Source organism: Podarcis vaucheri (assembly GCF_965113315.1).
Source record: "Podarcis vaucheri genome assembly, chromosome: 10".
In the NCBI taxonomy this organism is placed as follows: domain Eukaryota; kingdom Metazoa; phylum Chordata; class Lepidosauria; order Squamata; family Lacertidae; genus Podarcis; species Podarcis vaucheri.
In genome coordinates this window covers 57,334,534-57,357,991 of record NC_138748.1, presented here as the reverse complement: position 1 = coordinate 57,357,991, position 23,458 = coordinate 57,334,534, and the positions used below count along the sequence as shown (strand labels likewise).

Genomic DNA, 23,458 nt, shown 5'->3' with positions numbered 1-23,458 from the left:
AACTGTGCAGCTGCCTACTGAGCAATCATGCTGAAAAGATTGGATGTCCCTCTCCTCTGCTATATATATATATGGATGGTTTGGAAGCTCTGTCACCATTTCATAGAGTTATAGCATTGGAAGGTTCCCATAGGATCATCTAGTCCAACCCCCTGCAATGCAGGAATCACAGTTAAATAATCCGTGATTTGTATCTCACCATCCTTCTCTCACCCTTCTGTCTCATCCTATAACCCCCTCCCTCTGACTATTGTCTACTCTAGTCCCCTTCTTTCGCATCTTCTGGACCATCTTCTCACTCAGTTTCTCAGTCATCAGGTTCTTTGCCTCTGTAACCTCCATAAGAATGGAGGACCAATTTCATCAGTCTGCCTCCTGCAAGCTGATGAATACAAAAGGTTTTATGCAGCCCTAGGGAATTTTTCTGGAGCCTTATCCAGTATCCCTGTTGAGGTCCTGTTCCTTGCCTGTAACAGGGAGATAACCCAGGCTATAGATATGATCGCTCCCAAGAATCTCAGTCAAACTTAAGAGTCCTTTAAGCTTCTTGGTACTCTGTAGAATTGAGAGAAATTGTAAAACTGGGTCTGTGATAGGGCTTATTCTGTTGTAGTGATGGTAGCAAATAAATTTTACTCCTATGCTACTATTGTATCCACACAATGCTGGCCTGTGGAGTTACTTCAGGTAGTGAAAGGCCTTTTCCATAGGAATCCAATGGATCAGGTAGTGGACTCCTTGAAAACTGGCCCAAGACACTTTGTTGCCTGAGGCAAACCAGAAAATGGTGTCCCAGCCCCTGGGAATATTAGTTGCTTAAGGGTGCTGAGTTAGAGCACAGATAGAGAATACAGTATCAGGTTCAGTTATGTATTTAAAAATATATTTAATAACAGGCACACTCTTCTCAATAGACCCAGGACCTCACACCCAGTTTCTTATCTGCAGTATCCTATGAAATAGTAGGATATTCACTCTCACACAAACTTGGATGTCAGTCTTACAGAGCATGATGAACCATAAGTGTATATGAAAAGTGAAATCCAGCTCCATAACAATCTATAAAAACCTGTTACTGACTGTAATTTAAAATCTACTATTCAAATGCAAATGAAGAGCTTCCTGTTTATCAATTCATAGACAAAACACATTTCTACTGGGGTAGTACAAAAAGGCTTCCCAAAATCAGGGATGAAATACTTACAAGTAGAAACCTTTCAAATGCATAGAGACAAAATATATTCTGATTATGGGCCCGACGTATAACCTTCTCTGGCCAATACTAGCTATGCAACAAACTTCAGAGTCTAGGGGCTAAGTCACACATTCATTTTGGACCTGGATTAATGAGCATGAGGCAGTAGTTTCCTTCAACATTCATGTGGAAGACTGGTCTTTAAAGAGACCCACACTCAGGAGGACCCCGTGTAAACAAACAAACAAACGTCTTGGAAAAAAAATGTTTTCCAGATGTAGTTATTTTACCATGTTGCAGGCATTCTCAAAAAAACATTTTAAAAATTATATGGGAAATGTCAACTTGTGGGGGCCCTCTGCCTCAAAGACGGTACTGTATGATATGTAGATGTGAAAATACTGAATTACGGCCCAGCTCTTGAGTAAATACTATGAATAATCGCTGGAATTTTGTATTTCTAAGAGGCATGGCTATTCTATCCCTATGCTTAACACAAGAATGAAAGGCTCCTCCAAGCACAGATTGAGACTCCAGTCCAGACAACAACTGCACAAGTCCATCTCCTGAACAGATGATGGAACAGTGGGAGATAATTCCAGGTTTATTACCTCATTCCAAATCCTCCTGTCCTCCCTTTGACCCCATAGGACAATGAACAGAGAGAAAACCTGAGAGGCAATAGCTACCTTGGGTTTGAAGGCAATTAATTTCAGAACCATCTCGACGGTGAAGAGACCAGTGAAGAGCATGTTGAGGATGTTCATTGCTTCTTTGAAGATGCAACTCTGACCATAGTGCTGAAAAACAAGTCACCTCATTTTTCATTTTTGAAAAGCATATTGTTTGGATTGTACACATATTCACCTTTGCCTTTCTATCTGTTTTCTAAAGAGGTTCTCATCGCCAATGGTTTGTGATTCCTTTATCTTTTAATTAATTCACAACACAGAGTATGGTTTTCTATCTACTGCAATATGATGACCCCTTTAGAAGCCTGGAGATTTTTTTCCTTCTTTCTTGCCTTCATGGTGAGAAAGCCAATGCACTGTCTGAGTGGTACTTCTAGCAACCATGGGCAGAGTATTATTAATAATAATAATAATAATAATAATAATAATAATCAGTGGCGTAGCGTGGGGGGTGCCAGGGGTGCCGGCCGCACCGGGCGCAACATCTGGGAGGGGCGCGCTCGCTGCCTCCGGAGTCGCCGAAGAGCCTCGGGCGCAGGCTGTAGCGGAGCCGCATGTCTCGCGGAACCGACGAGCTGTGCGCGCGTCCGGGCTGAAGGCGCCCGGCAGGCAGCGGCTCTCAGAGCTCGTCGCAGTCCCCGCGCGTCAGGGCCGCGGAGGACGCACCAGGCAGCCCCTCCTCACAGCCCCGCCTCCGCCGCTGCTTCTGCAGCTGCTGGGCCATGTTGCATTTTCCTCGCCTCTCTGCCCCCTCCTCCTCCGGGCAAGCGGCGTCGTTTGGGCAGCAGCGCCAGCGGCAACTCGCAGGTTAGGGGGGGCGCAAATTACTTGCCTTGCCCCGGGTGCTGACAACTCACGCTACGCCGCTGATAATAATAATAATAATAATAATAATAATAATAATAATAATTTATCCTCAGCCTTTTCTCTTGACAGGGACTCTAGGTGGCTTAAAGAGAAAATTAAGAACAGCTAAAAACATAGAAAAATATAATTAATAAACAATTAAACATTGATAGAATTTGGACTATAAGTATATACATTTAAACTCTATTAAAACCATACCATAATTACAATACAACTCATTTCAAATGTATAAAACACTTTTCATCTCAGTTAACTTTAGAACAACCCATTGACTCCATACAGTAGGGTAGTATTATTATCCTCATATTATAGTGAGAGGGCTGTGGTTGAAAGAATAGTAGTTTGCTGAAAGTTACTTCCTGAGCTTAAACTGGATAAAATTTGACCTGAGGTTTTTCCAGCCTATATACTACATCACTCATGGGGAACTTCGTTCTTGATTATTGTTCTCCAGCACTATACTCAACTCTCCACCTTCAAATACCTATATACCACTCCTTGTTGTCCACAATTATATATCTAGTAGACAACACTATAGTTATGTTTAAAAAACCACATACCTCAGTTATCAGAATATGTGACAACTGCTAATGTCATAGCCAATAAGTGTCATTTCTAATCACATCTCTAATCCATAGCAAGCAACAAGTTAAAACAGCTTTTACAGGAGATTCTAAATATTCCCCATTTCCAGCAAGCTATTCAAGTCAGGGAGAATGTTTTCCTGCACAATGAATATTCCAACCACAATGCAATTCCTTTTGACTTCAGACCTACCTGCATGGCCAGGCAGATGGTGTTCAGCAGGATGAGGATGAACATCAAATATTCAAAATAGGTGGAATTCACCACATACCACACTTTGTACTGGTACTGGTTTTTTGGGATATATCTCCGAAGGGGGCGGGCCTTCAGGGCATATTCGACACACTGGCGCTGTTAAGAAAGAACAGTGGGTTAGATGATACTTGTGTGACAAAATAGTTTCTGGACAATTCAACTCAATCTTTTAGATCATAAAATTTCAAAACAGAGGCTCCTGTCCTCTAGGGTAGGTGATAGCAAAAGACCATTGCAAGTTGGTGTTTTTGTAAATATAGCACAACTTAATAATAACAGAGCCTTGTGGTGTCGTAGATAATAACATGACACCGTGGCTAAGTTAATTGTGCCAGATGTAACCAATGAGACTGCTACTCAGCATTCCACAAGAAGTTATGCTATAAATTTTTTTTTGGGGGGGTGCCATGTGTCCTCTTTTTCCAGGACACGTCCCTTCTTTCAGGGGTAAAATTTGAGACAGATTGCATGTATTTGCCTTGAATGGCTGTCATAGTGTCCTCTTTTTTGCTCTTCAAAACATGGCAAACCTAGATAAATTGTCAGTCTTAAAGGAATCATAAGATGTACTGTTAATTTTGCTACAACTGACTAATGCTATTCTTCTGGAAATTATCACTGGTGGTAATCAGTTTCTCACACTAAAAATCAAGCTGTGACAAGAACTTGTATGCATCATATGTAAGAATCCAGGAGATAGCTCTTTAGGAGTAGGAGGAATTTGGGAGTGCTCTATCCACACTTTTAAGCACCAGCTGCCACTATCCATAGGTTACATCATATAAATTTTGAAAAACAAATATGAAAAACCAGTGGGTTGTATTTAACTCAAAATGGGACAAAAGGGGAGGAGATGGTAAAAAAAGAAAGAAAAACAAAATATTTCCAAGATAGCTCAGATAAAATCACAGTCTGCCGATAGATCTGATTGATCAAAAGGCTTTAAAACACAAATTGGAAAATACTCTGTGTGGCACCCCCTCTCCAATCTCGCTGTAGGCTCCCCAAGGATAGGGCAGGGGAAAAGCAATAAGGGACAGTTTGCCAGTTTTTAACTCTTGGTCTTGCCAGTAAGAAAGTATATCAATTGTGCACTAAAACAGTATTTATCAAAGTTTTATCAAAATAGCAGTCCAATACAAAAAATAAAGAGAAAACTTAAAATAAAGCAAACTCCATCCTCCATTATATCCGGGATGGGTGGAATTAACTTACAAAAAGGTCCACTTAGCAGGGAAAGTTTAAAAGTAACTTTAAGATTTATAGAAAAGCTCCAAGCAAATTATGTCTCAGCACAGCTGGGGAGGACTTCCTTTTTCCATCCTGTCTCACACCGAATATTTTCCAAATCAATCCAAATCGTTCAAAATTTAAATCTTCGGTTTAAATTTCGGCTTTTTATGTTCTGAAAAGCCTGCCGCTAAATCCACTCGGAGCCAGAGGCTTCACTTTGTGGAGATAGTGATGGATCCCAGCACTTGCACCTCAATCCTGTCTTTCTTCTCCACTCTTTACAGAGCGATCCAGGAGACAGGAGAGATTCGCCCAGAGCACAGCCAGATCCCATGCACCCAAAACAAATCCTTTCGGGGGTTTTGAGGTCCACAGAGCCTTTGTGTGACCTCTATCCCCCCCACAAAGCTCATATCTTCCCCAGAGGGCTAGATCTGCACTCCATAGTAGTCAGCGACAAACCAGGAAGATGACAATTAATTTCAATGGGTCTCCTCTAAGTACAGTGGTACCTCGGGTTACATACGCTTCAGGTTACAGACTCCGCTAACCCAGAAAGAGTACCTCGGGTTAAGAACTTTGCTTCAGAATGAGAACAGAAATCGTGCTCCTGTGACGCAGCAGCAGCAGGAGGCCCCATTAGCTAAAGTGGTGCTTCAGGTTAAGAACAGTTTCAGGTTAAGAATGGACCTCTGGAACGAATTAAGTACTTAACCCGAGGTACCACTGTAACAGGTAGTTGACTACAACCCAGTATGTGTCTACAATAAGTTGGTGGTGGCTCAAATATGTTTGCATTTGGGACCTGCAACAAGATGATGCATTGTATATTCACATTCTAACAGGAATATTTCTATACAGCATTCCAGCCAGTCAGCCAGCCATACTCCAGGATACTCGCCGCTCCTGTCTGCCATCCCGGGCCACTCTTGTGAAGCCAAACTGTTCTCACTCCTGGCCGACCAGAACGGCTCGACAACAGAGAAGGTTGCCAAATTTGTCGAGAGAGCAATGAGACTGAGAGCTGCTACCTGAGTGACATTAGCGTCGCCGCCCAGATTCCTCTCCTAGGATCTTACTATTATTATCGTTATGTTTTGCTACTATTATTTTGTCGTCCCCTAAAATGTATTTTATATAATTGACTTTTTAGTTTTATTCTTTGTATATCGTATTGTTGTTTTATTGCTATGGCCGATGGCTGACGCAAATAAAGATTCATTGATTCATCTTCTCCAGGATACTCCATTCCACTCTTTATTAGCTTTATTATACACCTGCAATCCTCAGGGTTCCTCCACCATGCTCTTGTTTCTCAGTGGCTCTGTTTTGACTCGAATCCTGTTGGCACTCATCAGCTGAGTTTGTTATAAGAATATATTTTCATAAACACACTAGTGAGCTACAAAAATGCTATTTTCTCCCAAGAAGACAGCCAATGAAAGAAGGCTGAAGTGCAACATGGAATCTCTTGGATCTCTAAGTTGCAGAATGCAGGTGGTGTAGAATGCAGCTGATAGGCTGGTAAGTGGGGCAGCCTGATGGGACCATGTGTCACGAGTCCTCAAAGCTACACTGGTTGCCACTTAGCTACTATGCCCAACTCAAGGTATTAGCATATAAAGCCCTAAATGACTTAGGACCCAAGTACCTTAAGGACCATATCAGACCCTATAAATGGCAACTGAAAGGGTTTCCATATTTCAAAAAGTGAAAATCTGGACACAAAAGTTGTTGAGAGAGTTTTGAGCTATTTTAAAGGATATCTATACTTCTGACATGGGTTGCCATACGTCCGGATTTTCCCGGGCATTTAAGCAATTTCTGCCTGAGTTGGTCAAATCCAAGGGTCAAATCCTGGCTATGTTCGGAAAATTATGGATGTAGGGCAACCCTAGGAACTGAGGCCTTGTTGGAGATGCTGCCACTGAAGGTGAGGGCTGCCTGGTTGGTGTTGATTCGTCATAGATATTGACCCATAACAGGACCTTTTTACTGGCCATTTCCCATTTGTGGAATGCCCTCCCTAGTAAGATGAGTCTGTTCCGTCATTACTGACTTTCAGGAAAATTTCAAAAACATGTGTTAACTGCCCTGGGCTCCTTTGGGAGGAAGGGCAGGGTATAAAATCAAATATATCTCTTCACCTTCCAACCAAAATTTCCCACAAGGAACTTTCTTTCCTCAGTGAACAGAACCATCAACTTGTTTAAAGATATGTGGCATCAGAATTAGGCTTGTACATTAGCTTCTATCAAAAACATTACTTTACCTATTAGAAGAATTTTACCTCATAAAGGAATGTATTTTATTTCTTTGGCCACACCATGGAGCACTTATATTACCTGGTTCTTGTCCAGCTCACAGTTCTTGTACTCCTGCTCTCCTTGCTCCTGAAAAGTGACGATGACGAAACCAACGAAGATGTTCATCATGAAGAAAGCGATGATGATGATGTAGATAATGAAGAAAATAGAGATCTCCACCCTGTGGTTATAAATGGGCCCCACATCTTCCATATGGGAATCAATGGATCGGTACAGCAGTCTAAAAAAAGGAGAGAACCCAAGACAGACACTAAGTGCACTTCCAGGAGCCCCTAGCTGCAGGGATTGGGTACACTGATCTGAGGAGTGCTTCTGTCCACACTAGACTCTGCAAATCACAAGGCTGACAGCAACGAGTATAGGAGTACCTTGAACTGTACAGTCTGTGTCACCAGTTTCAGACAACAAGTACAGAAGCATCCCAAGATAAAAGAATGATCCCTGCTGTCATCCAGGATACTTCCTGAGCTGCTAGAAGCATGCATAAGAAGGCAATATCTGAACATGGCATTAGAAAGTTTCCAGGTTTTGGCATATTGAACCTGTCTTGTGAATGCTTCATTAAGTGTCAAAAATGAAAGTCATAATCTCTTGTAGAGCTTTTGAAAAAGGGGGTTGAACTAAGACGATATAATTTGTTCATGCTGATGCATTCTCAAGGCTCCTTTTGAGTCCACCAAATAAAAATGGTTTTATGAATTAGCCTTATGTACTCACTCTGGCCAGCCTTCAAATGTTGAAACAGTGAAGAGGGCCATCATGGCAGTGAGGACATTGTCAAAATCAAATTTGCTGTTCTCCCAACTTCGAGCCTGGATAATTGGTTGAGACACTTCTCCATCCTTGTAGGTGATAAAATTGCCCCTGTCAGGAGAAGGAAGGAAAAGGGAGAAACAAATATACAGAAATGAGTTTTTTGCATTAGGTCCAGTTAATATGGAATGCTGATCAGAGATGATGCGCTTACCTGCACTCTGCTTCTGTTTGCTTGGAGCTATCAGTGCAACTATATAGTTTGCCCTGGACGAGGATAAAAACAGAAAAATCACTATTAATTACTGATCACTGATTTTTAGTGTCACATGAAAAAATAATTGCTTTGTTTTCTTTATCTATTAGCATTTTAAATGTTAAATATATGTAGCTATTGCCCTGCCCACCACATTGTTTGGACCAAGGCCATATCTCTTTCCTTATATTGATTTCCTTGCATTTGACTTTTGAACTAAGTCACAGAGCATGTATGTGGGACATCACAACACAGATGGGTTAGAGTAGAGTCTAGTTAAGTTGGCGGTGGTAGTAGTTGTTGGCACCAGTCTGTCTCAGAAGACAATGAAAGGGTGTGCCTTTAGGGGTAAAGTCAAACCGTTTGAGAATTACAAGTGCCTGCTGTGGCTGTAGAGACCAATATGGGAGAGACAGGTTTTATTACAGGTGGGACAGAAGGAGGTATCCAGTTTTTCTGCTACAGGTACACCATGGTGTTTCTACTCTCTGCACTCCTCCCAGTGGTCATTCCTCATCTGGTCACTGCTATGGATACACAACCTGACTGTCTGTCTGTCTCCAGGCACTGTGATCATCTACAAGTGTTTCCCATATGGCAAGGTTATTCTTGCCAGGATTCCTGTTACGTTTGCAGACACCTTCGTAACACAGAGTTAGTCTGCCAACAGGCCTAGTACCGGAAGCCAGCTCCCCATAGAGCATGTGCTTGGGGATGCTGCAATCTTCCATTCTGTATACATGACCAAACCAGTGTAGCTGTCACTGAGACGTTAAGTGTGAATATGCTGGAATGTGGATTTGATAGAGCACTTTTTTGTTTGAGATTTTGACCTGTCATGTTGTGCCAAAATCTTTCTGACACAGTGCATTTGGAAGGCACTGAGGCATCACCCTTGGTGGGTATAAGTTGCCAGTGACTCGCTTCCATAAAGCAGCAGGCTCAACATGTAAGCCTGGTAGACCTTCATCTTAGATACTGGTCATTAGCATCACATTGTGAGTCGAGGACCTGCCACCCACATAGGATTATAATAAGTCACAAAGACACATTATTTTAGGTTAATGGGCTAAATTAGGCCACAACTTTATTGGTTACAGCATGTGAGTGGTATTGGCTTTGGATAAAACAGCAATATATGACTCCACCCCGCTCAGCAGGGAGCCATTTCAGGGGTTAACAACCAGTGGGAGGAGCTTGTTGATGCAAATACAACTGGAAGCTTCCCCATGACATCACCGAGGGTCATGTCACCATCAGCAGGATCCACGACCGCCGGATTCCTTTAACGGAATACCCAAGAGGAGGGGTAGATGATGGCCATACCCAATCCTCCACATATCCCAATGCCTAACCACCAATACCCAAAAAGTTGTGACAAGCTGCTACGAGGTAGGCGAAAAAACCAAGAGGCTGGTGCCAGTTTGCCAAATGGATAAAAAAGTCAACCAACCGAAGTCCATAGCAAGGTCAACACGCAGAGGAAACTGACCTAAAAGGGAGGGAGGGAGATCCGATGCAAGCAGGAACCGACTGGGGTCAGAGCGCTGCTGTGGCTGCTTAAATGCAGCTAAACCCCGCCCACCAGCCGAATACGCCTCCCTGCCACTGCAGGAAGCTGCTCCCGCTCACAACTCCTCCCCTCTGGGAGGAGAAGAGGCCTTCTCCCATACCATTATGGAGAGGTAAGCATTTGCTGTAGCTGCCTTGCCAATACACTTGTTCAGCAGTAGTTACTGCAAGTTTGAGGGTTTTTTATATTGTTCTTTAAAACAAAAATGTGTCTATATTGAAAACAAACTTGACCTTTCCTTTGCATCTTTAAGAAATCAACTTTTTAAAATGGTTGAGCTCATGCTCCCATCATGGATCAACAGATACTATAGAAATACATTGTGTTTACACTGACTTAATTTTTTGCATTTACTAATTGGTCAAGGAATATATTCTTTAGGTTTGTTTTATTCACAAACTTGAAGATGGCATAAGACTCAATATATTTTATTCCAAAAGCAAATCATTCTAAATTATGTGGTGCACCTCCTGTTTCAGAGACCCTTCCCTGAATTCATAACTTTTAGACATCCTTTGTTAAGGGGAAAGGTGGGCCACATCTATCTACCATATTACATGCTCTCCCCACTGCCTCTATTTGTTCAGTAAAAGTCTGAAGGAATATCCTATGAAGTGGAGTTGTTGCAGGGGGCACAGTGATGGTGGAGCAAACATGCACATCTCTATTCCCCCTGCCCCCAATATGTTCAAATAATGTACGTAGATGTTTCTGAAAACAATAGGGGCATTTGAAACATGATAAAAATGTTTCCTGGAAAATGGCTGCAAAAAGGAAGGAATCAAAGCTAGGGTTCACCAACCTTTTTGGAACAGTGGGCACATTTTGAATTCTGAGAAAGTCCTGTGAGTGCCAGTCACAAAATGGCTGCTGTGGGGGGCATGGCATAACTAAAAATTAGAGAGTGTACAGCAACTGCTTCTACACACACACACACACACACACACACAACCTCATGCTTGCCATAGGAAGTCACCTATGTCCTTCTGGTCATGTCAATGGAGATCTCATGTTAATTCCACCCCCCTCCACACACAAACTAATGCTGTTGTCCTCCAGTAACAATAGGAAGCATTCCTCAGTACCAGGAAAAGTAAACAACACATACTGTCTCTCTTGCATATTCTGACTACACACAGGTCACAGACACATGAATCTCTCCCACACACTAATACACTTCACATATACACATCCACCTCTCCCTTTCTGCCCAAGTGTATCTTTCCCTCCCTCTCCAATGGATCACACACCACACACACCTCTCTCCCTCTCCCACACCCACACACTGTATACATCTCTCGCAGACCACATAAGCCTACATCTCTCTCCCTGTCCCACACACACAGGCCACACACACCTCTGCCTCACTCTCTGCCCAAGTCCATCTCTTTTAATCGCACACACAGAGAGAGCATACTTGGGCACTCCCTCCTGGCAATCAGAAAAATCCCTCCACAGGTGATGGAAGTGCCCACCATTAAAAAAAAAAAAGAAATACAAAGGGGCCACTAGTCTGGCACCCATGAACCCTGGATTGGCAATCCCTGGTCTAAGATAACAGGAAAGGGAATAATTTGGGCTTGACCCTAATTCTAAATCTTGATCCAAAGATGAACATCCAGACACTCTACTTTACCAAGTTTAAGGTAACCAGGTAAGTCACTTTAATATTCCTGTGAGGCAATACTGAATATATGCAGAGTACCAGGCTATGCTTCACCTCCACCCCCCCCCCCCCAACATCTGCAACTTGTTTTCCAATAACTAATGAGGAAAAAGTGAGAAATAGGTTCCAGGGCATATACCTTGAACAACTGGACTCCAATGCAGGCAAACATGAACTGCAACAGCGTGGTGACAATCACAATGTTCCCTATGGTACGTATGGCTACAAACACGCACTGAACCACATGCTGCAAAGAAAGACAGAAACGAGTGAGTTAAATGGTTGCTTTTTAAATGGTATTAGGATTTGATGTAAATAAATGAATGAATGAATGTAATCTTGTTATATTGCCATCTTCCTGTAAGTCCACATGGTATCTCTATGAAATAGAAAAGGAAATCCATGGTCTATAGACTGTGCACTTGCAAACAAAAAGCAAGTGTCGTTATCCTCGCTATGCCACAATAGGTAGAATTGTCTGTCTTTCCTACAGCTGGATGACACTATCCAAAGCAGTGGTAGTTGTGGCAAATTGAACCCAGGAGCTGCATCAGACCCCAAAGTGGGTGGGTGGGTGGGTGCAGGAGGGAGGAACAGTTTTGCCCCATCACAGGATGGCCAAGTCCACACTGGCTGGGATCCTGAGCAGTACACAGGAATACACAAATCCTTGCAATACACAGATTCTCCCCTCTTCTGTCACACTGCTGGACATGCTGCTACTCAAAAGCCAGTTTCCAAGGTTCTGCCATATTCCAGGATCATAAAGAAATGGAACCAGAGTAGAATAGCTCTCACTGAATTCTTTGAGACAAAGTAAGTAGATTGAAATCTTGGAAAGATGTTAAGATGGAGCAAAACCAAACTTTTACCCCAGCAGCTAGTGTTAAACCCACTCTAGTGATGCCCTTAAATATGCCCTCTGCTTTCTGCAATAAAAATGGCAGGCTGACATTAATGCTTATGAAGAAATGAAAAATACAATGTTGCCTTGAGGACAAAATCAGCTTTCACCCACAACGAACCCTTGGTCATTGTCTATGCACAGCAAAGATATGCATTATATCCCACTAAAATCAGGAGAATGGAAAACCAATTTATTCATCTACTTGCTCTAGAGTAGTGATGTAAAGCCACATAAAGCAAGTTAACATCTAATCTTTATATGTCTTCTAACCTTTAATCCTTTGGCTCTGTTGATAGCCCTCAGTGGTCTGAGAACTCGCAAGACTCGTAGTATCTTCACTACGTTGATGGCACTAGACCTGGAAAAGAACAGCAGTAGGAGATCAAGCTTTACAATTCTTGTGGGAATAATCTATGGACTAATAGTGGCCTTTAGTTGAAGTTCAATGTGCATTACAACTTGTAATTTATGTCTGTGCAGAACTCGAACCCAGATCTCACTGATCAATGCTACCCCACTATCTGCTACATCATACTACCTTTCTTCTAGGTTGTTCTCTTCAGAGAAATGTTTGCAGAATATATGACTAGCATTAACAAAAGACACAAAACTTTCCCCATAGCACATCCATTGACTAGCTAGATACTGTACTATAGAGACAAAAAAATGTGGCAACATGGTATACCTATTTAAATAACCTAAAATACAAGCAATTCAATTTGTGATAGAAGAATTATATGCTTTGGTATACTTATGTTTTTTAATAATTCATAAACCCTGAATGTGACATCTTATTATTTAATAGTTTATGGGTCCTGGCAACAGTCTTTGTTCATTTGATTGCTGCAAGGCAGATGTACCATGGTGGCTAATGAAAGTGGGAATATTTCACAGTAGCATTAACTTATTCTTTTGACATTTATATTGTCCCAAGCCTTAATTTTTAACGGAATTGTGCACTTTCTTTTTCTGCAATTTAGTAGTCTACTAGTTTAGATACTGAATTTATGAGTAAGTCACTGGGGGGTAGGGGAAGTAACTGTTGGCTACTCTGTTGTTGAACTGAATACAGAATATTGTGTTGACAAAAAGGGGGAAATAGGGACTCCTTTAGACAGACCAGGCTGCCAAATGCAATGCAGACATATTACAAAAATGGTGCCAAGCTGCAGTCATCGAAGGGCAGTGTAAGATAATGGTGCTATGAAGCACTTCACCAAAATGCCAATTCAGAGAAAGCAGCATGTCAGTTAACTCTCCAGTGACTTGTGCTTTTATAGGCACTTCACTCAGCCTACAGCTTGCTTCTACCTAGAACTAAGTACTACAGAACCAGTATAGACATAGCTTAGTCCCTGCTCACTTCAAGAGGCTGATAGAGCTAGGTCAGTATGTTGAAGAAGCAACTTTCTTGCTGTTCTATAATCCACTTTCTCTTGTGTCCTTGTTCCCTCCCTCACAGCTGTCCATGGAGGCACAGGTCAAATCTGTATCCAGGGCAGCTGTTTACCAGCTCCATCTGGTACGCAGGCTGAGACCCTATCTGCCTGCGGACTTCCTCACCAGAGTGGTGCATGCTCTGGTTATCCCGCTTGGATTACTGCAATGCGCTCTACGTGGGGCTACCTTTGAAGGTGACCCGGAAACTACAACTAATCCAGAATGCGGCAGCTAGACTGATGACTGGGAGCGGCCGCAGAGACCACATAACACCGGTCTTGAAAGACTTACATTGGCTCCCAGTACGTTTCCGAGCACAATTCAAAGTGTTGGTGCTGACCTTTAAAGCCCTAAACGGCCTTGGTCCAGTATACCTGAAGGAGTGTCTCCACCCCCATCGTTCTACCCAGACACTGAGGTCCAGCACCGAGGGCCTTCTGGCGGTTCCCTCACTGCGAGAAGCCAAGTTACAGGGAACCAGGCAGAGGGCCTTCTCGGTAGTGGCGCCCGCCCTGTGGAACGCCCTCCCACCAGATGTCAAAGAGAACAACAACTACCAGGCTTTTAGAAGACATCTGAAGGCAGCCCTGTTTAGGGAAGCTTTTAATGTTTGATGTATTATAGTATTTTAATATTCTTTTGGAAGCCGCCCAGAGTGGCTGGGGAAGCCCAGCCAGATGGGCGGGGTATAAATAATAAATTATTATTATTATTATTATTATTATTATTATTATTATTGACTTTTCCCTTCGTTCCATATCCCCTTCCCCACTCTTTATAAACATTAGATTTTCCCAGCTGAAAATAGCTCACTCACTGGATCCCAAAGGAGATGAGAGAAACGCTAACCACCAGCAGGTCCAGGATGTTGAAGTAGTTCCTGCAGAAGGAGCCTTTGTGAAGGAAAGCTCCATAAGCAGTCATCTGCAGGCAATCACATGGAGACACAAACAAACTTTGCTGTTAGCGCTTGCCACAAGTTCTTGCTTAGAGCAGGCAGAGGAGGGAGTAATGTAACACTGCAGAATAGTGCAAGGTTTTAAGTGCAAAGTTTCATTAAAAAAGAGGTGAAAAGAAGAGATAGTTTTCAGGGGGGGAACATAGGTAAGGAGAGGTTGCAAATAGTGCCCAGCCCTTGGTTGTTACATTGCATATTGGAAATTACAGAGACTGGAAATTACATTCTCCCATGTAAGCAGCTCCACATATTATCATTTACTTTTATCTTCCTCTATGTACTTCCTTTGGTGGAAGTTAGACTAATGATAGCAAGATGAAGGGTTTTTTTCCAGAGTGGTCCCATCACTGTGAAACTCTTTCCCAAGAGAGGCCTACTAGATTGAGGACCTAGCAGTTTTTAGCAAGGCTGTCATTTTTTAAAGCATTACTCATTCAGGCTGAATTGAGAATTAAATCCCTGCTCCTGTCTTATTATTATAGTTTTGACAATATAGCTCAATACAAATTAGATTACTTCTCTTAATACTAGTATCACAAAGGCTACCACCTGCCTGCAAAAAAAAAAGGATCTTTACATTGGTATTTACAAACAGTGATAACTGAGATGGGTCTGAAGCAAAATTTGCAACCTCTCCCAGTTTTGGAACACTTAAAATAGTGGTTGAGAAGTGTTATCTAGATCAGATCAGAACTGAGCTCTCCAATGATAGCTTTTTCAAGTAACATTTTCCTCTAGAGAGCAAAAAGTCATACTCTTCCTTATGTATGCTTCAGCAGGTAAAGACATACACAGTATCTATAACTGTAGCAATTATATTCCTGAGTCTCCTCTTCATTTTTAGATCATCCATTTGGTAACTGGAAGTAGCTGTATCCCTGGCTTTTTTGTCTGCTTGTTTTTCATTTATCTATTGGACCATGGCAAACCCAAAAGACCCAACAGTTAATTTGTTGGGTAAGTTTATTGTTCATATATAAAGATATAGCTAGAAATATATAGAAAGCCATGACTGATTGCAATAAGGAAAACATTACCTGTAAAACAGACTCCAGTGTGACCCCCTTATGTTTGAATATACACATCAGAAATAAGAATGGTCATACAAGAACACTCATTGGAATGTGAAGAACCAACCACCTTTGCTGCATTCCTGAATTCCTGCAACAAACCCAGGATATTTTCAGGCCAGAAAGCCTAGCAATTTCCAGCCAGTTCTTATCAAAGTTGTGCTGATGGGGTAGGAAATAAATTAAATATAAAGTCATCAAAAACCAAATCACATCAGAAAGAACTGACTACTGATCTATCAGACAGAAATTAGAAAGGAAGTATAAACTCTGCTCTTTGAGTAGAATTTATACAAAAATATATAGTTGGTTGGGGGAAGGGGGGTTCTTGCCATAACAAAGGTAGTAAAGATGCTTCTTAGGGCTTGATTTTGCATGGCAATCTTAAAGGAAAGGAGGAGACACCATTGAAATCAGAATGGGGAGCTCTGTTGAGTTTCAGTACCATACAAGGTGTGTTTATCTATCCCTGCCAAGAAATTCATTGGCATAGCAAATTGCTGCATAACTTGGTTGCAGCTTTTGTTTAAGGCAGTATTGCCATTGGAATTTTTCTTTACAATTAACTGGTATCTTTAGAGGAAAGCATGGAAGTTGATAATCTAATCCCTGTGGGATAAATAGGCAACTTGCAATTGGGGAATGTGTTTTATACACGTATGACCTTTCCATAGTTAATTGTGTTTGTATAGTCAGTACTGACACAGTGAATGTACCTATGTGATAGGAGAAGGCCTAACGACACAATTCAAATTGTTAATTGTGTCGGGTACTGTGTCATCTCAAGTTTTTTAATCAATACAAAGTGACAAGGGGATTTTCAGCACATGGGGTGGGAAGGTTTAACCTTTCCCTTCCCAGTCATGATTTGCATTTAATATTAACAATTAATGTGTAGTTATGCCCAGAGTAGTAAGTGTTTGATCAGTGCCTGTGTAAATTAGTGGAAGGAATGAGGAGCATGATATTCTTCTTTGCTGTTTGTAGATCTATGTCAAAATTTAATGGGTACACCTATACATTAAGAAAGACAAAGTGTTCCCTAGTTATCTTTAAAATATTAAATGACTGCAACATGTAAGAGAGCTTATATTTATTTTCTCTGCAGTCTACTTTGTATCTGAATGTTTTGGTGTATTGTCAAGTAGCCTCTTGGGTTAGGTTTCACCCTGGGGATAATAACACAGGTGCAATTATTAACTGAAATGAGGCAGCATAGACTTGAAAAGTAACTTATGCATTTAAGGAACAGGTCTTTTTGAGAAGCAGACTCTAAAGTTAAGTTCCAACTTCACAGTTATCCAGTAGGTACTAAAATGTCTGAGTGGATTAGGGAATTGTCACATACAGTGAGTGGCAACAGAAGCAATTCAATGCTATTTTCTCTAGGTTTAAAGGTTCCATATTATGGTCACTAAGGAGCACATCTAACATCATAGAGGAGTCATAGGTGAATTACTGCAGAGAAACTGTGGTGGTGGGTGGGGAAGGAGTAGTTAACCAGTGCAACACTCCAAACCACTTCACCCTCATGCAAGGACCCAAAGGAGTTTTTGCAAGGATATATATATTGTACACTGCAGTAGAAAAGTAGCAGGCAGGGTAAGGGTTAAATGCCCCTTCCTGCTTTTCTGTGGAAAATTCCCCATTCCTGAAGGTGTTTTCCCTAGGAAAAGAAGCAATTGGGGATGTAATGTGTAATTTGACTCTTAATGACCAGCTTTCTAGTGACCAGCTTTCCTCTGTTCCTCCATTAAGGGCCTGACCAATCTAGAATGGAATGCAGCTCACCAGCCATTAACTGGCTTGCCAGGAACTTGGTACCGTAATTCCTCCCTCCCATTTTTGCAGTTCCAGGCAAACATTAGTGGATCAATCATTTGAGGTGCACAAATTTTGGCTAGGAATGCCATACATTGGTAGGCCTATAGTGTTGTGTAGATATTCTGTTACCTACTCCTACTTAAAACAGAAGAGCGCAAAATAGTATGGATGCCAAATAGTCTGCAGTGAGAGAAGGGACTATTTATGGCCTATACAGTATGTTTCTTGTAAGACATATTGTTTTGTGTAAGTTCTGGACAAGGAAGACTCACCAGAAAAATTCATCTTTTTCCACTGGGATAAGCAGGTATTACTGCCAAGAGTGGTGAATACATACTGTGTTCCATGCCATAAGACCTTTTTGGGGTTAATTATACATGGCAAAGGACTAAACAATTATATGAACCAATGGGACTTTAATATTAAAATGGAGCCATTTTTGAAAGCACATACAGTTACTGCTGAGCTAGGAAGTATGACCTGTCTGTGGAGATCACACTAGGGATTTAAAGCGGTACAAAAGACAAAGCAAAAGCAAGAGAGAGAAGTGTATTGCTCAGATTGGTTACCTTAAGAATAATTTCTAATGTAAAGATACTAGTGAAGACATAATCTGCATTGCCTAGGATCTGAAAAATAAGCACAGTTGGGTTAGTGGTTACTGAGCGTGGCCAAGACAAAAACAGGCGTGTGTGTTAGCAACAAACAGCAGCAGAGAACTAGTGGGCTCATGAGTGAGAAGATAATGGAAGAGAAGATGGGGACTTTACCTTCAGAGCAATTTCAATGGTGAAAATGACAGTAAAAAATATATCAAAATAAAAGAGAATCTGTAAAACAAAAGGGAATAAGGGGCAGGGGGAGTGGAGATCTGTGAGTGACCACTGCAAAAGCAAAACACAATTCAAAATCAGAAAGCACAACTGTTTCAGTTGGAGGGGAGGAGGAAGGGGGCACAGGGAGGAGCTGGCTTACAAACACTTCTTGGTGAAGGCAATGATCAGGCTACAAGCAGCACATTTAAATGGCATGTTTCTTTTTTCACTATTTTGCCTGTCAAACAACAGAAATTTATAACATTTCCCAAATTAAACTCCAATCAGAAAATATAAATATACTTGATTTCTGGCAGAACATGTGCAACTCCTTTCCCTATTAACACTTTTTGCTCAAGTTTCGATCAAGTACCTATTACAGTAGGAGTACCTATTGCAGATAAATAGAAAATGTATTTTCAAACTGCTTTGCAGTGTCTGCAAGTTCATTTATTCAATTGTATCATGTTATCAGGGTCAATAAGAGTATAGTAAGTACTTTATGTTTCACCTCTGTAGAACAAAAAAGCCCAAGAGTTATTGATCGAGCTTATGTTGCTGTAAGACAATGTTTGGAGAACCATCTCTTGAAATATTTTCTTTCATTTTATCAGGTTTACAATCCCAAGTATACTTGCCATTCAAACCAGTGAGACTCACTTGTGAGTAAACATGGGTAAGATTAAGCTGCAAGATTCATCCTCACTCCATCTGAACTGACCAGGAGTTATAGTGGGGCTGCTACTCAACATTATGCAAATGAGAATGCCAAAAGAGCTCTATGTTAAGAGTAAAATCTTCTGTTCCCTGAATACTGTTAACTACATTGTTAGAAGTACAATTTGTGATTGTGTTCCTCATGGCTTAACTTCACTGTTAAGTTTGATTAAGCTTTACAGAGTTATCGTCTCTAGAGAAGTACAGAAACTTCATCACAAATGAAAAGCCCATTGGACAGAACATGTGCAAAGGTACTTTAGGAAGTCATTGTTAACCAAGGCAGAAAGAAAGGCTGGGTCACTCAGTTGATCTTTCACCCCAAATTTAGGCTTTATGTGCCCATTTCTGTGCCAATGCAATTAAAGATGAGCAAACTGAGGTTCAGTTTAGTATAGTGCCATGTAAGTCTGAAGCTACTTTGTTAAACTAATAGAATAGTTATTAATTTAGGGCTGCCATATTTCAAAAAATAAAAACCAGTTGTTGAGCGTTTTTTAGGAAGACCCCCCAAAAGACCGTGATTTTTTGACTGACGTGCCTAAACAAATGTATGGAAGCCCTCTATTAATTACTGTCTCTAAATAAGATAAAAAGCTAGCCTGTTTTGTTCCTTCACTGAATGTGCAAAAGGTAAAAAGTTAAATGCCTGACAATGCAAATAATTTACAACATTTAAAAAAGTTTAAATATATAGGATGAAAATCTCTAGTCAGTCTAATTCACCAGCATTGCAATCTGTATTACTCCTATGGCATGTGATGCAGTACTACTTCAGAACAACTCCATATTAAGAACTTGGGGAATGGAGCCCAAGTGGAACTCCTTGCTGGTTTGTAATTTAAAAAATGTGAATAATCTTTCAAAGGACAAGATGTTTTCTAATGTAACTTTGATTTACTTTCAATAATTAAATTGGAAGGTTTTTTGTGTGGATGTTAGGTAATGCTGATTGTACAATTGGATTCCTATGGGCCACATTCACTGATGACCACTAACAACTGTACACAGATCCAGCAATCCCATTGCATCCAGTTTAACACTCTGGTCATATTTGGTTCACAGCTGTTTTCTATCCCCTGGACTGGTATGACAATCAATGCATCTCTTTTTCTTCTTTCACTTTTTTCTTTTATTCTTCAGTTCCGTATTTTGTACTTTCATAAAGGGATTGCTGAAGTGGGGTAAGGATATTTCATGCAAATTTTGGGGAGGATCCAAATATTTTGTGAAAACATGTTTTGTTCCCCCATCTCCAGCTCTGACAGTCCTGTTTAGAGATATGTTTCCTTTAACCTAAAGTTTATTATTTTGAATGCAGCTTCTATGTAACACAAAAATACCGGGAGCTTTTTAGCTTACAACCTGGCTTATTTAGCAATACAGTTACCCAAACATCAAATTGTGCTATTCTACTTTTAAAAGATAGTTTTTAAGTTTGCTTCAGTGCAGAGCACTATGCTTAATGGTGAGGAAAATCTTGCAGCCTGTTCTTATGCATATTTATTCAGATGTCCCACTGAGTTAGGTTTACTCCCAAGCAAGTGGGAATAGAATTGATGTTTTAAATGCTTACATTTATTAAGCTATGTGCATGATTGTATCTGTAGTTTCTGAGCACTAATATTAGGCCACTAAATAACATTCCTTAGGCTTTTACCATTTTATTCAAAATTCCCTAATAATGTAGCATATGATATATCAAATGCAAAAAAACAACCTATCTTCATGTTATGCCTCCCAAAGCCCAGTTAGAGAAAGTTAGAGAAACATTAACATACCGTATGCTTCCTGATTCATATTGATTACATTTTTGCAGACTGAACTCAAAGCGGGCTTTTTTGAATCTCATGTCTGACTCCCCACTGTAAATAGTGTAAACTCAATATTTTTTCTTTTTCTTTTTTGGACCTTAAGTAAGGTCCTGCATAACACAGAAAGAAGAACACTCTAATGAAGGTAAAAGCAATATCTTGGAATATGCTTTTGAAGGTACTTCCGTATCCTAATGTCCCTTTTCCTTATTTGCAATATACATCAAGGTTTGATATACATACCCACTCCCCGAGTTAAACAGCAAAAAGAAAATATAGTCAGAGCAGTGGGTATTCTGCCTACCAGCAAGCCCATTATAAAATTTTGTGTCCAGCATTTAACTTTGTAACTTGAGCATTATTATTGTTGTTGTTATTATTATTGTTATTGTTATTATTTTATTTATTATTATTTTATTTATTTCCTGGCCGAGACTGGGCTTAGGGTGGCTAACAGCAAATATATAATGCATTAAAAACACAAAATCAAATGATTAGATTTAAAATACAATTCTAAATCACATGTAAGAACAAAATAAAATTAAGTGGGAACCCACACATCGTATCCACAGGAGTAAGGAATTCAATGTTCATCAGGCCTGGGCACCTGTGCTGGTCCCATATGGGCCGATTGAAAGAGCCAAGGAGGCCACTTACATACAGGGTCCCATAGAAAGAAGAGGGTCAGACTGGGCCCAGACCAAAGGCCCAGCAGCACAGCTCCGTCTTGCAGGCCCTGCAGAAAAATGTCAAATCCCCCAGGGCCCTGTTCTCTTGCGACAGAGCACCCCCTGCCACCGCTTGCCATCTCTGTGCCATTTGTTCATTCATTCATTTCCTTGCTTCCCTTCGACCACATAAATCTTGCCCAAACAAACTCCAAATGCCAGAAGCCACATAAAATCATGGCAAGTCAAAATGTGAGAGCTTCAACTGTGTAATTCATTCTAAATGTAGAGATTTATCAATGAATTTGGGGTGCAGCCTGCAATAGCATGGACTGATGTAGCTATATTTATCTATACAAACATGAAGCTAGTGCAGGCAGGGGTGGGGATTGGATAGGTTTTCCTCAACTGGCTGCTGAACATCATTCTCAACAAGCTGTGAAGGATCAAGGAAAGGTGGGAGGCATACTTGATTCCGAACGGAGGTATGTCGGACAGGGTCCTCAGCTGCCAGAGAGATGCTGCTGAGTAAGATGAAAAAGAGGATCAAGTTGGTGAAAACGTTATCATTAACAATGCGGTGGCAGTGGACCCGAAACCTGCAGAGAGAGAGAGAGAGAGAGAATCTTTTTTGTATTATTTTTTATTTCAAATATACAAATAAATACATAGATAACAGATACATGCATTAATAACCACTACATAAACCAAATAATATCACTTAATAACCTCTTAAAAACCTTTGAGTTTATAATATCTGTTACCCAAATTGATACCTTTTACCTTTTATTTATCATAGACCTGTAGAGTTGGAAGGGACCCTGAGGATCATCTAAGTCCAACCGCCTGCAATGCAGGAATAGGCAGCTGTCTCCATATGGGGATCAAACCTGCCACCTTGGCATTATCAGCACAGAGCTCTAACCAGGGTTCATTCCTTATACCAGGGGTGGACAACTCTCAAGAGACTGTTATCTACCTTCAGAATTAAAAACTAGCAGTGATCTATCCCCGTTTTTGGGGGGTTCAGCTCAAAGTTGCTGAACTTTTTTTAGGTAGATGGAAAGCCCCAGTTTTTTTAGGGATTAAAAAAAAAGTTTTTGGGGGGATCCATTTCGGGGGGGTTAAAGGCATGGGACAAAGGGGTCAATCACAAAAACGTCACTATGGATCAAAACAGCAGCACAGAGAAAGCTCCACCTTCCCTTCCAGAGATCATACAACAATGGAGGGTGGAGTGAGGGGGCGTGGCAGGAATCAGTTTTAGCGACAGTAAGGAAAAGGAGGGATGCTGGTGGCGCTGTGGTCTAAACCACTGAGCCTAGGGCTTGCCGATCAGAAGGTCACCATGACGGGGTGAGCTCCCATTGCTCGGTCCCAGCTCCTGACAACCTAGCAGTTTGAAAGCATGCCCAAAAGTGCAAGTAGATAAATAGGTACTGCTCTGGCGGGAAGGTAAATGGCATTTCCGTGCGCTGCTCTGGTTCACCAGAAGCTGCTTAATCATGCTGGCCACATGACCCAGAGGCTGTACGCCGGCTCCCTTGGCCAATAAAGCGAGATGAGCACCGCAACCCCAGAGTCGTCTGCGACTGGACCTAATGGTCAGGGGTCCCTTTACCTTAAGGAAAAGGAGTCAGTGATCGACCGCAATCTACCAAAAATTTGTGGGGATCTACCAGTAGATCACGATCGACCTGTTGGACATCCCTGCCTTATAGCTATTAATAATGTTTATAATATGGTGATAAACAAAAGAGGCGATAATAGGCAGCCTTATCTGGTACCTTTTTCAATATTAAATGTTTCCGTTATTTCGTTATTTATAATTAATTTGGCTTTC

At 41.1% G+C, this 23,458-nt stretch overlaps 1 protein-coding gene and 1 long non-coding RNA gene across 42 annotated transcripts in view; one reads left to right on the top strand and one right to left on the bottom strand.

The window, feature by feature from the left end:
• LOC309542102 overlaps positions 1–7,313 on the top strand; it is a 100,241-nt gene extending 92,928 nt beyond the window's left edge. The window contains exon 4 of one of the 6 annotated variants that reach the window (XR_014224053.1): positions 7,188–7,313. This is a non-coding gene — a long non-coding RNA (uncharacterized lncRNA). Of the gene's footprint in view, positions 1–5,111; positions 5,247–7,187 lie in introns of those variants that run through there. The other 5 variants (XR_014224054.1, XR_014224055.1, XR_014224056.1 and 2 more) reach the window with 5 other exon arrangements.
• CACNA1C (calcium voltage-gated channel subunit alpha1 C) overlaps positions 1–23,458 on the bottom strand; it is a gene marked incomplete at its 5' end in the record, with an annotated part of 519,781 nt that overhangs the window by 76,495 nt on the left and 419,828 nt on the right. For 22 of the 36 annotated variants that reach the window (XM_082240319.1, XM_082240340.1, XM_082240308.1 and 19 more), the window contains 11 exons: positions 1,885–1,995; positions 3,532–3,690; positions 7,173–7,374; positions 7,872–8,018; positions 8,122–8,174; positions 11,542–11,649; positions 12,580–12,667; positions 14,567–14,673; positions 18,171–18,230; positions 18,372–18,431; positions 22,085–22,214. In XM_082240319.1, coding sequence (XP_082096445.1) covers positions 1,885–1,995; positions 3,532–3,690; positions 7,173–7,374; positions 7,872–8,018; positions 8,122–8,174; positions 11,542–11,649; positions 12,580–12,667; positions 14,567–14,673; positions 18,171–18,230; positions 18,372–18,431; positions 22,085–22,214 — 1,225 coding nt within the window. The remainder of the gene's footprint in view (positions 1–1,884; positions 1,996–3,531; positions 3,691–7,172; positions 7,375–7,871; positions 8,019–8,121; positions 8,175–11,541; positions 11,650–12,579; positions 12,668–14,566; positions 14,674–18,170; positions 18,231–18,371; positions 18,432–22,084; positions 22,215–23,458) is intronic. The other 14 variants (XM_082240341.1, XM_082240315.1, XM_082240316.1 and 11 more) reach the window with 2 other exon arrangements.